Source organism: Cololabis saira, chromosome 14, assembly GCF_033807715.1.
Source record: "Cololabis saira isolate AMF1-May2022 chromosome 14, fColSai1.1, whole genome shotgun sequence".
Classification (NCBI taxonomy): Eukaryota; Metazoa; Chordata; class Actinopteri; order Beloniformes; family Belonidae; genus Cololabis; species Cololabis saira.
Window position 1 is genome coordinate 15,521,585 of NC_084600.1, and position 14,266 is coordinate 15,535,850.

At 41.9% G+C, this 14,266-nt stretch overlaps 1 protein-coding gene across 1 annotated transcript; it reads right to left on the reverse strand.

Moving 5' to 3' along the window:
- Positions 1–456: 456 nt before the first annotated feature.
- On the reverse strand, positions 457–14,009 carry LOC133459694 (carotenoid-cleaving dioxygenase, mitochondrial-like). Its single transcript, XM_061739888.1, has 12 exons — positions 13,897–14,009; positions 10,185–10,389; positions 9,902–10,113; positions 9,009–9,124; positions 7,471–7,573; positions 6,311–6,439; positions 6,079–6,239; positions 5,825–5,992; positions 5,595–5,732; positions 3,917–4,099; positions 3,049–3,159; positions 457–2,177 (listed from the first exon to the last, which is right to left on the reverse strand). The coding sequence occupies exons 1-12, from the start codon at positions 13,922–13,924 to the stop codon at positions 2,061–2,063; spliced, it is 1,671 nt and encodes a 556-aa protein (XP_061595872.1). The 5' UTR covers positions 13,925–14,009; the 3' UTR covers positions 457–2,060.
- Positions 14,010–14,266: the final 257 nt, after the last annotated feature.

Below are 14,266 nucleotides of genomic sequence, written 5' to 3' on the forward strand. Positions count from 1 at the left end.
TCCTATACTCTATCTTTATTTACATGACGTAACATAGCTTTTATATTGCAAAAAAAAACCCAGAAACATATAATTTACTCCTTATTTTCTGCGTATTTCAGGGAGGAATATATCTGATTTGAATACCTAAAATGACTCAGTGGCAAACAGCAAAAGAAGTGGAAGGAAATTTGCACCGAGAAAATATAATGATTATTACTTATCATCTGCTTTTTCAAATATCAAATCAAATGTGAGCTGCAGATTTAATTATAATGTGATCTGTATCGACAGACCCGTCGAGAGTAATATGAAGTCTCACAACATTTGATTTTGTCCATTTCCTGTGCTTCTCTGTGAAATGTGTTATTATGCCTTAAATAATGAAGCTCATCTTTCTTGTGAGCGCGTTCCTGAACCTCATCATGCTGCAGATACGGTGCGTGACAGAAGAAAGTATTTAAAAACTCACAGAAGTCAAATTTAATTAAACATTTATTGGAAAAGTGTATAAAAGGCATTCAATTTATTTAAAAAAAAGATAGTAAAAAGAGCAGGGTGTTCAATAGAAATACATAAAAATATTCATTTTGGCAACTCATTTCCTATCCTTAATAGGTTTAAATCTCTGTGTAGCAACACCACTTCTGACCACATGGGGGCAGCACCGCACACACAAATGTATGTTTTAGCGCCAATAAACTATATAGGAAGAACTGGACAAGCCCTGGGGACCCTGACCCATAGGTTCTACCCCCTAGAGGAGTTGAGGGCGGTGTCGGTAGCAGGACCGCCGGTTTCAAATGTCACCTGAGTGGCCAAAGCATAAATGACATTTGCCTGCGGCTTAGCCAAGCTTTCTCTTTGGAGCCTTAGACCCACAGCCAGTCATGGCTGTTTGTACAATTAAAGGAGCTTGAGGCAGGATTTATGAAAAAATGCATATACGTTTTAAGTTTTCTAGTAATAATGTCAGATGAAGTGTTCCAAACCAAAAAGAATGAGCCCTCTACCGTATCTCTCTGTTGCCTTGAACAGGCTGTGTGCTGCAAAATGCACTGCAATTCTGGGCCCGAATTTCCCGCGCTGGGCTGCGGATGTGACGTCACATGACGCTGCATGCGCGTTCTCCCGTGCCGGCTTTGCTGTTGGCTGCAGTACCCCCGACGGTTGTCGTGGCGCTAATGAGTCTCATTTCTTATTCTTGCCTCAAGCTACTTTAACTGGAGAAGGAAAGGTCTTATTTATAAAATGTGAAAGAATAAGTCCTTTAAGCTCTTTAGTCACAGCTCAACGGTCAGGAAAGTGCTAGCGCTGAATTGCAAAAGTGATGCTGTCAATCAAAAGAATTACTGTTACTTTATCTAGCTTTACCGGATGCAGTATAATAAAAAAAAGTCCCCCCCCCAAAATGTCGTCATGGTTATGAAATGTAGCTGTGGAGACCAAAACTGATTTTGAACCAGGCTGTTTGTGTTTTGTTTCCAATTTATAAATTTTCGGAGCCACCAGTGGTCATTCAAGGAACTGCAACATGTCTTAGTTTCTCTTTGGACTCAGAAGTTGGACTCTTGTCCCCTGGACAATCCTCAGGACAAGGCGCCACCTGTAGTGGTTGACCAGACGGACTGCCGCGGCAGAGGTGAGCGCCCCCTTGTGGTCAGAAGTGTTACGGCTACATGGAGCAGCTTTAACAACGACGAGACCTCCTCGTCGTTTTTTAAGGACACTGTCAGTTTGTTGTTGGTGCAAAAGAAGCATAATTTTTTTAAATGACGTTAATATATACGCAAGTTAATTAAGTGCTAAAATATGCTTAGAAATAAACCGAAACATTTTCAGTGTATAATCCGGCAGTAATTCGGGAATATAGTCGGGATTTAACACTTGGTTTAGTTTTCTTTGTCACAGTCAGTACCAGAGACACTTGAAAGGCAGGTTGAGGGATTTTATGTGATGTTTAATAAAGACCTTGGAGAGGTTTTATTCAACCAGGAGCTCCGTGTTTTCTTGCTGTGTTTGAAATATCAACAGGAATAAATCCCTCGCTCAGCCTTTACCAGAATCATGCGTCACCGAGCTTATGAAGACGCGGCGAAGGCACCGTGGAAGCCATAAGCCATGTTTACGGGCACGTCGGCTCTTCCCACCTCCTCAAACGTCCTTGCATCCAAAACCAGGAGGAACGTTGCTTTTTCCTGGAGAGAAAGATTCGGTGGAGTTAACACCAAAAACCCACGAGAACGCAGAAACACAGCCATCGCCTAAATAACACATGACCTGCACCGTGGAAATGTCCAAAAGTTCACATTTACAGACGTCCTTTTCCTTGGTATGTTTTTTTACATGAATACAAATCATGAAGTTAAATAACTGCAAAAACAGCCCTGCTAGAAATATTGAGCCTAATATTCCTAAATCTAGTCAAATGTGTCTTATTATGAGTAAAAATATCTCAGCTAATGGAGTAAGAAAGATTTTCTTGACTAGAACTCTTAAAACTAGCAAAATAATCTGAAAACAGTCTTATTATTTCTTGAAACAAGGCTTTTTGACTTTCTAATAAATTAGTTTTTGCAGTGTAGATGAACAAATCATTAAATGACTTTGATGGAAAACAGTCTTATTATTTCTTGAAACAAGGCTTTTTGAATTTCTAATAAATTAGTTTTTGCAGTGTAGATGAACAAATCATTAAATGACTTTGATGGATGTCATGCACCAGACTACAGGTCTCACATCTGCATCTCGTGTAATCAATGACTGAGCAGCGATAGATCGGTTCTGACCGGGGATTAGCGGACCGGCCGAGGCACAAATCTGACTCATGTAGCCAGATATTCTTTAGTTTGGGCTCTTTGACATAAGTGTCAAAGTAAAACCAAAACCATTTTGCTTTCATTTTAATGAAAGCTTTAAATTAAAGTTTACTTTCAGTCTTCAGAACCCCCCAATCACATGTCCCCTTGCTCCAGTGTCCTCGTACTGGAGACTAATATCACTAATATCACATCTCAAGCCCGTCTTTTTAACGAATGTTTGGGTGGATGGAAGGAGTAATGTTTTTACCTGTGTAGGGGTCAGAACCACCGACAGGACGACTCCCTCGTCCTCGTCCACGGCATCAGGCGAAGGCACAAAAACCGGCTCTGACGGGTAGAAGCCCTTCTGCTCCCAGACCTGCAACGTTCACAAACAGTGGATCAGAGTTTAATCATGTCGTCTTTAATTCCCCGTTCCAGACGTGAAGCTATTTCTTATTCTGTGTGGTTTAAGAGCTGCAGTTTCTCTGCACAAAAATGACTTGAAACTTTTTTCTTTTAAAGTTACTAAAGATATTCCTCCGCACAGCAGGCGCCTGCCTCTCCAGCACGGTCCTAAGTCCTGCAGAGTGGAGACAAATTACTCCCCAGACGTCTGAAAAGAGCCCCGTGTCTTCCTGCTGCCGACGGTCTGCACCCTGGCTCGCCTCCACTAATTAAGCCAAACATGAAAAGCTCCGTTTGCTCAACTATTTCTGCTGTAAAAGCTTTTAGGTAATAGGGACTCAGGGTAAATCACTCAGGTGATTATAACATTCTTACTATTAATATGTGCAACCTTTAACTATGTCAAGTTTTTTCTTTTCTTTCATATTTAATAACGAGGGTCCAATTGGAAAAAATAGTGGTGAGTTCAAGGGGTCAGAGTTCATAAGCTTTTTACTTCTTCCTACTCCTTTTTCGAGCATAACATGCTATTATATTTATTAATTCTCGTCTACTTTGTTTACGGAACAAAGAAGACGAAATTATGCACCAATTTAGCAATTTATTATTGATTTATTGTTCTGCTGTTTTATTTATTTATTTTTATTTTTTGGGCTTATGTTTTAAATAAAATCTATCAATCAATCTATCAATCAATCAATCAATGTCTCATTCCCTCCCCAGCACACCTTGAACGTCTTGTCGTGCAGGTCCATCTTCAGCAGCGAGTCCCCCACCATGTGTCTGAAGCCACACCCAAAGAAGTAGCGGTAGGGGCGGGCGTTGCATCTGCTGTAGTTGATCTGAGGGAACTCCAGGCCGCCGTACTCGTAGAGGTCGTCTCCATGGAGATCCTCGTGCTGGCAGAAAACCTGTCGACATAGAGAGAGAGTTTCTGTTTTATGTGGTTGAGGTTCATTAATTAATGTTTGGGTTGATGGAAAGAGCAATATGGAGGTGAGTTTTATGTTTGCCAGGATATCAGGAAACTGTTGCACATAAATTACTCATGATCCTTAGTCAACCGTGCCCATCCATCCATCTATCTATCTATCTATCTATCTATCTATCTATCTATCTATCTATCTATCTATCTATCTATTAGGGGTGTAACAATATATCGTGCCATGAAATTTCGCGATACAAAAACGTCACAATACGTGTCGTGGAGGTGACAAAGTGTATCGCGATATTGGATTATTAATATTAATCTATTGTGTAGACAGAATATAAAGAATATATTTATAAAATAATGAACCCTGAATTACCAAAATAACCTTATCAACAAAAATAAATCTCCTCTTACACTTATAAGGTGAGCATGAATCAATCTTTTTTATGATGTAAAATTTTAGGTATTTATTTAATTGTAGTTGTTAAATTTCTGGAAAAGAAAAAAGTAAAATCATACATGAGAGAAACTATTCAGTTTGTGGCAAAGTATTTTTACTTGTATGAAACTGAAGATGCATAATGCAAACCTGACATTTACCTTTAGTTCAGTTTGTGGAAAATTATTGGCCTGGCTTTCTCTTTAAAACTTAAACAATTATAAAGCATTACAAACTGTAACAATAGGGCAAACGCACAGCATTGTTTAGTATTTTGTGTCTTTCAAATAAAAGACAATTTTTTTCTAGTCATATGTTCCTCATGCAAGGTTGTATTGTAAATACTGCTATAATATCGTATCGTATCGTTATCGTGACCTCAATATCGTGTATCGTACCGTATCGTGAGATTAGTGTATCGTTACACCCCTACTATCTATCTATCTATCTATCTATCTATCTATCTATCTATCTATCTATCTATCTATCTATCTATCTATCTATCTATCTATCTATCTACTACCAACCAACCAACCAACCAACCAATCAACCAACCAACCAACCAACCAACCAACCTACCTACCAACCAATCAACCAACCAACCTACCAACCAACCAACCAACCTACCTGTCAACCAACCAACCAACCTACCTACCAACCAATCAACCAACCAACCAACCTACCTACCTACCTACCTACCAACCAACCAACCAACCTGTCAACCAACCAACCAACCTACCTACCAACCAATCAACCAACCAACCTACCTACCTACCTACCTACCAACCAACCAACCTACCTGTCAACCAACCAACCAACCTACCTACCAACCAATCAACCAACCAACCAACCTACCTACCTACCTACCAACCAACCAACCAACCTGTCAACCAACCAACCAACCAACCAACCAACCAAACAACCAACCAACCAACCAACCAACCCACCAACCAACCAACCACGAGGACCCTCAGCTCCTGGAGCCTGTGTGTGGAAGCTCATGCGTCAGAGATGCAGGTGTCCAGCTCCAGCTCACCTTGTCCGCGCTGACTTTGACACATGACGCTTCACTGGAAGGTCGAGTGTTCAGGTTCTGGTCTGTCGGGGTTTCGCCGGTGATGTTCAGGGGCAGAACAAATCGCCGAGGGTACGCTCTCCCTGTGGTGTTGTACACCTAGGACAGAGGAGCAGTGAAGCATCATCGCACCGCAGAGATGCCACGACTGCCCAGCAGGCGGCAGTTGAAGTTAAATAATTTACACTGACCTCATCTAGTGCTTCTCCCGAGCTGCGCAGGTTCTGGATTAGGTAATTGCTGATGGCTTGTCCGTCATCCGAGCAGCACATGTCGAGCATCAGGAACCCGTCCTCTTCGAAGGCGTTGATCTGATGGAAGGTGGAGATGGCTTTGGTGTGGTACTTAATGGGGCTGACCTGCGGGACCAGACACGATGTTAGCTTACGAACAAACAGCTACAGGGAGTGTTTTAGCAGCAGTTCTATTTCCCGTCCCATCTCACCTTCCCGGTGTGCTTGTTGACCAGATGGAAGACCGTTTCCAGCTTGGGGTCCCAGTAGATGCCGTCGCTCAGGGCCTTCCCTCTCATCTTGCAGGTGACGATCTTCAGCAGGTCCATCTTAATGGGCTGCTCGATGAAGACCACGTGGTTCTCAGACATGGCTGGGAGGAGGAGAGTGATGTCACTGAGCGTTATGGCGGCCAGAGACTGACATCGGGGAGGGCTGCCTCACCAAAGCTGTGGTAGTAGGAGGGATGGGACTTGTTGGTTGGCACGATAGAACAGAGGACTTTGGCTCCCTGCAGCGTGTCGTCGCCGTCTGTTTTCTCGGGCGGCACCCTGACGATGTTGTACAGGGCACCTGGGAACGACGGGAAAATACTGTCACGGTTTTCACTCTCTGATGCAAACAGGCGCCCAGGAACACACTGCAGAAACCAGAGCTGGGTAGTAACCCGTTACATTTACTCCGTTACATTTACTTGAGTAAGTTTTGGGAAATGTTGTACTTTTAGGAGTAGTTTTGAATCACTATACTTTTTACTTTTACTTGAGTAGATTTGTGAAGAAGAAACTGTTACTCTTACTCCGCTACATTAGGCCACGTTGAGCTGTTACTTTTCTTTTATCCCTTTTATCCGTGTATGCGTCATGATTCTTTGGGATTCTTTGGGAAAAATGATTGTTTTTGCATGTTTTGTCACATTTACAGACTCAAACACACACAGAGTTTCTATGAGTTCATGGGCTTGTTCTAGTTCTGCCTGGTTAAAAAAGAAAAGTACAAAGGCTTGAAATTTTGTGCTACTTGTGCTTAATTTAATTTTTTATTCTGCTATTATTTTTTTATTATTTATTAAAGTACTTGAATTTACTTTAAGATTATTTTAATTTAAGCTATTTTTTATTTTTCATTAATTTTAATTAATTTTATTATTTTATTGATTTAATTTGCCTGAAGATGATTATTTTGTACTTTTGTCTGTTTGAATGGTTGTTAAAAAAATAAATCAGACGTTACTCAACAGTTACTCAGTACTTGAGTAGTTTTTTCACCAAGTACTTTTTTACTTTTACTCAAGTAATTATTTGGATGACTACTTTTTACTTCTACTTGAGTCATATTATTCTGAAGTAACAGTACTTTTACTTGAGTACAATTTTTGGCTACTCTACCCACCTCTGGCAGAAACATCCCTGCTAGAAATACGCCTAATTTTGCTAAATCTAGTGAAATTTGTTTTATTATGAGCAGAAATATCTCAGCCACTGGAGTAAGAAATATTTTCTTGACTAAAACTCTTAAAACCAGCAAAATAGTCTGAAAACAGTCTTATTTTTTCTTGAAACAAGGCCTTTTAACTTTTAGGTTTTTGCAGTGCAGCGCCGTACCTTTGCTCCCGTACGAGTTGCCCATGTTGTAGGCGGTGCCGTCTGGGTCGTAGTGCGGGTGAGCCGTGGCTCCGTTCACGGCGATGAACTTGCTCCAGTCCACCTGCAAGTCAGATGGAGGCCCAGGTGAGTTTTAGTCCTGCTGAATTAGGGCGGGGGGGCACCTGAACGTTGATGTCTGGGGCCTTCGGTCCTGACATCTTCAAGAAAGGACTGTCTCGTCTTCAGCAAGTCCAAAATTCTGCAGTTTCTATTCTCACCGTCTCTACAGTCTCTGGACACCATTAATGTTTTTAAGAGCAAACTTAAAACCCAAATGTGTCAGGGTTTGACACTTCCCCCCAGTTTGTGACTTTCAGTTTCTGTCTTGCCCCGCCTGTGTCCCATCTGCCCTGATTGTGTCTGCACCTGTGTCTCGTCATGTCTCGTTATCCCCTCAGTATATCTTGTCTTGTCATTCCTTGGTTCCCTGTCGCTCCGTACTGTTCCCTCCTCCATGTGCTCCTAGTTTTTGATCCCTGTTCCTTGTGTTTTTGATCCTGCTCTGCAGCGCTTTGTTTTTACCTTTTGTTGGAATAAATCCTTTGTTTTTTGAGAACTCCTGCCTCTGGCCTCCCTCTCTCTCCTGCATTTGGGTCCTATGTAGGGCTGGGCGATTTTGGAAAAAAATAAAATCCCGATTTTTTTTTTTTTTTTTTTTTTTTTTTTTTTTTTTTCTCTGAAAACCCGATTTTCGATTTAGATTTAGATTTTTTTGGTAAAACTACAGAAGACAATGGAAAAAATTGTTTCAAATATTTTATCTTTATTTTTAAAGAAAAATAGCAAACAAATTTCCCTATTGGGAATGAAGTGCAAGTGACAACATTTACAATTTTCTTGACCAAACAAAGATGACTAGACGAGCTCTGTCTGTAATGCAGCCAGCTGCAAAAAAGGAAAATCGATTTTCCGATTTCCTTTTTTTAACATCGATTGTGATTAATAAATCCGATTTAGATTTAAAATCGATTAATCGCACAGCCCTGGGTCCTAGCAAACCAAACCACAACAAAATGTTTCTCCGAGCTTTTAAACATCAGTAGTGAGATGGTTGTTTTAGGAGTTTTTTATCTGTCTTGTTTTTATTGTATTTTTACTTTTACTGTAGTGTTTTATTTATGTTATTATTGATGTTGTTTTATTTTTTTGTGAAGCACCTTGTGACATTCCGTTGTCTGTCAAAGGTGCTATAGAAATACATTTTACTTACTTACTTCTTTCACTGGAAGGGCCTGTTTTTGTTTTCAGGCAAAAGAAAGTGAAGTTGAGAAAAGCTCTAACGACAAGTATCTGTCACAGCAGCAGGCCTGACTAACTCAACCACAGTTCATGGACAGCAAACACCCACCGTCGGTCCTGTGTTCCTGCAGCAGGTAACTACTGGAATGCACGTGAAAACGTGGCAAACAAAGGTACGAAACAAAAGATGCAACTGCTGCATAACAATCAGTGACGACAGTCGCCGGCCCGTGTCTCCGTGGTGACGGTGACGGTACCTTTTCCAGCGTTTCCAGGTTCTCGGGGTTCACTCTGTGGATGAAGTTGGTCTCTGTGCTGACGTAATAGTCACCTTTGTATTTCACGAAGCTCACGCTGGCGTTGTCGGTTGGTTCTGTGGCAAAGAAGAACTGGTTAAACTTAAGCTTGTATCTATCGTCCTGCAGCAGCTCTGGAAAGTGTAAGGAAATGTAAAAATTCCTCTCCCTAGCCCCCACCCGGTGAATTATTACGTAACCTCGGCTCAGACGGAGTGGATCATTTAAGGAGCTCAACCCCTGGCTCCCCCGGGGATTTAGGAGGGAAGAGTTTGCACAAACACTGACTCTGAATAATGTATCATCTTCCTCCATCTGATGGAGATTTCCCACAAGCTGCAGCGGCGAACTCTTTTGAAGAAGAGTTACTGCTTACTTCAATGTGAGGCAGAGCAATATATATAAAACATTTAATAAAATAACATAGAAGAGAAAATAAAGCTATTTTTTAAACTCAGCAGGCCAACTGCTGTACACTTTCCCCAACTGTGTCTTTCTTCTTCAAAGCAACACCCGTGAATGTCATCCTACATTAGCCTGGTGAGCCACACTCATTCCTTCCCGCTTTGATTCACAGACTTAATTCCTCGGGATTGGACTTTGATTTGCAGGCAGAAGTACCAACGGGTCAAAGAGAAGCTACATCTGGATCCCCTTGAACTGTCTTTCAACCAGTCACAGAAACTATCACGTCCCGGCAGCTATATTGGTTGTTTTGAATAGTGTCTCGTGGCCCGGTACGTTATGTACCGAGGAAAATGGCTGTGAATTGGAGCCTCTTCAGGTGAGAGAAGTTTTTGTAAAGCGAATGAGTATGACTGACCAGGCTAACCCTTCGTTGTCTGCCATCTTACCGATCACCTCAAAGCGAGAGAGGAACCTCTGGAAGAAGTTTTTGCACGGGTCGGGCATCGCGATGGTACCGAATTCTGACATCATGATGCGACCGCCTTTGCTGTTCTTCTTGTAGGCGTCGCTGTTCAGGAAGCGACTCATGTACGTCACCTCGCCGTTCTGGATCTTAAACTGGTGAAGCATTGCCATCCCATCAAACCAGTGGTTGTAACTGCCAGGAAATGCATCTGTTAAGACTCTGTGACTTTGGGAAACAAGATATTTCACTTTTTTTCAACTTACTGCGTATTTCCGAACTCGAACTTTCCGGGGCCGTTGCGCAGGAAGAAGCCGTTGACCCAGGAGGGGATGGTGCCCTGCACGGTGGTGGTGATGGGTTCGGGGGTTTCCTCCACGCTGCGGACGAGCGGGGCGATGGTCTCCAGTCCCTTGGCAGGTCTGGTGCCGCCTTTCTTGGGCTTACTCCCGTCATCGGGGTTGGCCTCGTCTGCAGGAAACAAAACCAAAGTCTGTATCATAACAACAATCCTTTCCCACTTAAATTAGATGAAGATTTGATGCTTTTTGATGTTTCATGATGCTTGAAGCCTTCACAATAACGCTGGAATGATGAATACTTCCAGCAATATTCTTCTTTTTATCATCTTGTACAGTATTTTACCTTTTGTTAAAGGTATCAAAAGTCAGTCACATCACAAGTACCAACAGTAAATACATGATCTAAGACCTGGTAGGAACCATTTCATGTTTTCTGAACTATTACCTGATATGAAGATCCTCAGAAATAAAACTTTTTCAGTCACAGGGGCATTTTCTCGTATCTGCGAGGTTTAATGGTTTAGGTCCACGTTAGCTGCGTTAATGGAAACTATGGAATAATTTATTCAATGTATTGGAAAGAACAACAACACTATTTAAAGTAAAAACAACAAAATAGAGGATTTAAATGAATACAGTCAGCCCCAACAGGCACAGATCAAACTGAAGATGCTAATTTCAACCGAGCTTGTGATGGTTGACCTGGTAATAGACGGCTGGAGGTCCAAGAGGAGAAAGCTGAAGAGAGTACGGAACTCAATATTTGCATGAATGCAGCACTTCGTGTTTGTAAAATTGTTGAAATCTGTAAGTCTTGGAAAAATAAAAAGAAAGACGGATCCAGAGCAGGGAGGGATCCAGGGATGATGGTGGCGGTGATGATGATGATAACGGCACCCATCATCTATCAGTCATGTCCTTTCATGCTTCACACCTGTGATTTTAGTCCCAGTCAGAATCAGGACTTCAGACGACACGTGACTCTCTCACACACACACACACCTTAAAAAGAAACGAAGCATTGATGGATTTCAAATCCATTAATCCATGGATTAATACATGTTCCTCCCTGTTCAGGGTCACGGGGGTCTGCCAGGCCTAACCCACACCTCAAATCACTCCAGGGAACTACAGTCGTGCCCATATCTCTAAAAGTAGACGTGAGTAGTAAGAACTGGTTCATGCAGGGCTACATAACTTCTAGAAATAATAACATTTGATATATTTTTTAAATATAGATGTCTTCAAAAAAAATGTGAGTTTGGGCAAATATTTAGCATCATTGACTACTTAGTTACAGGTTGTTCTTTTGATTCGAGGAGTCAAGTATAAATTTCAGTTAAATGATTGAAACATGAGCAAAGGAGGTTTTGAAATGATTTTTCCAAATATGAGAAGTACTTTAAAAGTTATAAATTATTGAGCATTTTGAGCAAAACATACAGTGTTAGATATTCAACTTTAAACTTTAGAGCAAACTTTAAAGCAATGCTCCAGTAAGAGAAATAAACCTCAGACCCTGTGAATAAACACACACGTGTAAAAATAACATATTTCTGAAGGTCTTGTCATTTTGAAATGTTCCAAGTGTACACTAACCCCCCCTCTTTGATCAGATGGAGACACTGTTTTTGTTCTGACTAAATAAATATGGATAAAGCAACGACGGGCAGGATTGGCATGGTTGTGAAGCAGAGCAAATGGAATCAGTTTCATTTATTTTGTTTGTTTTAAATAAACTGTTGACCAGAAAAAAAAGGAAATCAAGCGATTGATCCATAAATTCAGAGCAAAGAACTCTTCAGAAGTCAGATTGCAGAGATGAGACCAAGTAGGGCGTCCTTCTTTCTGCTTCGTCTGCAACTGACATGCACAAGGCTGCAAACTGTAATCGATCATAAATCCTTCCTCGGAGATGATCAGGATGGATATACACATGTCATTAACAACCTCTGCTGCTACATCAGAGCAGATGTCCTCGTGCACGGCTGGATTTTTCAAAATACTGTCTGCATGCACATTTAAATATTAGTTAATTTGTCCGCTCTCACTAATTAATATCAGGCTTAAAGTGCTCCGAGCATGCATGCCTGGCTGTGCATGAGACAAAAATAACGTGCACAGCGCAGATTCCTCCTCTGTAAATATTGTCCCGTGTGTAGGCGGTGCTGTAAACATCATCTGGCCCCTGGAGTACAGTAACTCTGCTCCACTGCTGCATCTGCGGCGGCAGTAATGATAAACGTGTGACTTCAGCTATTCCAGACATCCAGCTGCACAAAGTGTCCCTGAACAACATGTGCAAGAGAGGGAAGTTGTTTTACTTTTGCAGTCTGCACATTTTAGCAGTTTTGATGAGGCCATCAGGCTGCTGTGTTTGTACAGTTGAGTTTCGTGTCACGTGAAAGAGAAAAGTAAAAACCTAATTCTGATGTTTCTCAGAGAGGGAAAAAGAGAAAAGCTCAAACTCAGCTGCTTATCAGATGAGCAGCAGTCCCCCTCCTAAAATCACACCGGGGACGAGCACTTGTTGCACAATCCGGCTCTGAAACACAGATGAAAAGTGCTCTAGATGTGGCACGGCTCTGTTATCAGTGACCTGTCAGTCAGACAGCATTCAGCAGAGCAACATAATAATAATAATAATAAGGTAATAAGGTATGAGCAGGAATCTTACTTACTCAACTGAGGACAAATAAAAAGTTTTAAAACAACATTAAGTATACTGACATCACATTATGTTCCCATTTTCATAGCTCCTTCTGAAATAAATCAACATATCTAACCTCCGTATAAAGTCAAATGTGGCCAAGAAGGACACAGGCCACGAAGCAAAGCAACAAAACCAACAAAAACTTGTGCAACAATCCAAATCCTTTGTGCTGCAGGACTGAGTCTAACCAGGAACACATGTAGTCAAACAGAGAGTTGCAAACAGAAAAGATCTGAAGCAAAGCATCCCTGCTGCTTTTGAGACAAAACTGTTAAAATTAACACACAAACGCCAGTGTTTAAGAAAGAAATGGTAATACTGAATATATGAAAAAAAATATTTAACATGTAAAGCAAAAGTAAGAAGTAGGCCTAATAATACCAGATACCAAGAATGATCCGTCAAACTGTAGGATTATAATTCTTCTACAACTTTAAACTATTGACCTCAAAGATACGCTCTATTGTGATAATGTTATTTAGTCTTCTTAGTGTAATTAAACTGTTATACAAACATATGGTGGAGGAGGGGTTATAATAGAGCAGCAGTTCAGGTAGACAGTCGGCGTCCACCTGGAGGCGAGTCATCAATAACTCAATACCTGGGGGATATTACAGTTTTCTGGTATCTGCGCGATCTTTCTCAGTCAGATGTGCACGCTTCCGCAGAAATGTCATCTCTAGCGGCGCTGGCTGTTGTTGTGAAATTGAAACCCGACTCTGAGACAGATCGGCCCAGTCGGAACATCGTGTTCCGTCGCGGATCCTCGCATCTCTGCAGCCGGCGGAGCTGAGCTCGGGCTGCAGCCGCGAACACGCGCATATCGGAAATAAACCATTAAAGAGGCTGTTTTAGGTTTAAAAACGCAGACGCGGATGTCTGGTTGTAATAACAACGGTGCGTTATTATCTCTGTAAACCCGCAGAAGGACCTGGGGATGGTTTGGAAAAGCAGGACGCGTACCTGGCCTCTCCAGGTCCACAGGTGCCATGGCAGGATGGATGGATGCCGGTTCCGTGCTGCGTGTCTGCGACCCGGTGCGCCCTGGAGCTGCTGGAGCTGCTGCGCAGAGTGCGCGGTTATATAACCGGATTTATGCCTCCGCGTTAAATCGACGCAGACCCTACGGCGTACGGTACGCGGCAACGCGCAACGTACGTTGTGCGTCGCCGCGTACCCTACGCCGTAGGCGCTGCGTTGGTGTAACGCGGAAGCATAAATCAGCCTTATAACCTCCACCGCCGCGTTAACCCTTTTCACGGGCCCAACCCGTCAAACACAGCTGTTTACTCTTCTGTTCACGTCCATAAATGGATTAAACGCAGATATTACG

Bases quoted from the DNA above. Each gene is read 5' to 3' on its own strand.
- LOC133459694 (XM_061739888.1), bottom strand. From the start codon at position 13,924: ATGGCACCTGTGGACCTGGAGAGGCCAG. The intron at 10,390-13,896 runs GTACGCGTCCTG...TGTTTCCTGCAG, and splicing joins TGTGGACCTGGAGAGGCCAG to ACGAGGCCAACCCCGATGAC. The intron at 3,160-3,916 runs GTGTGCTGGGGA...TGAACGTTGCAG, and splicing joins TGCACGACAAGACGTTCAAG to GTCTGGGAGCAGAAGGGCTT.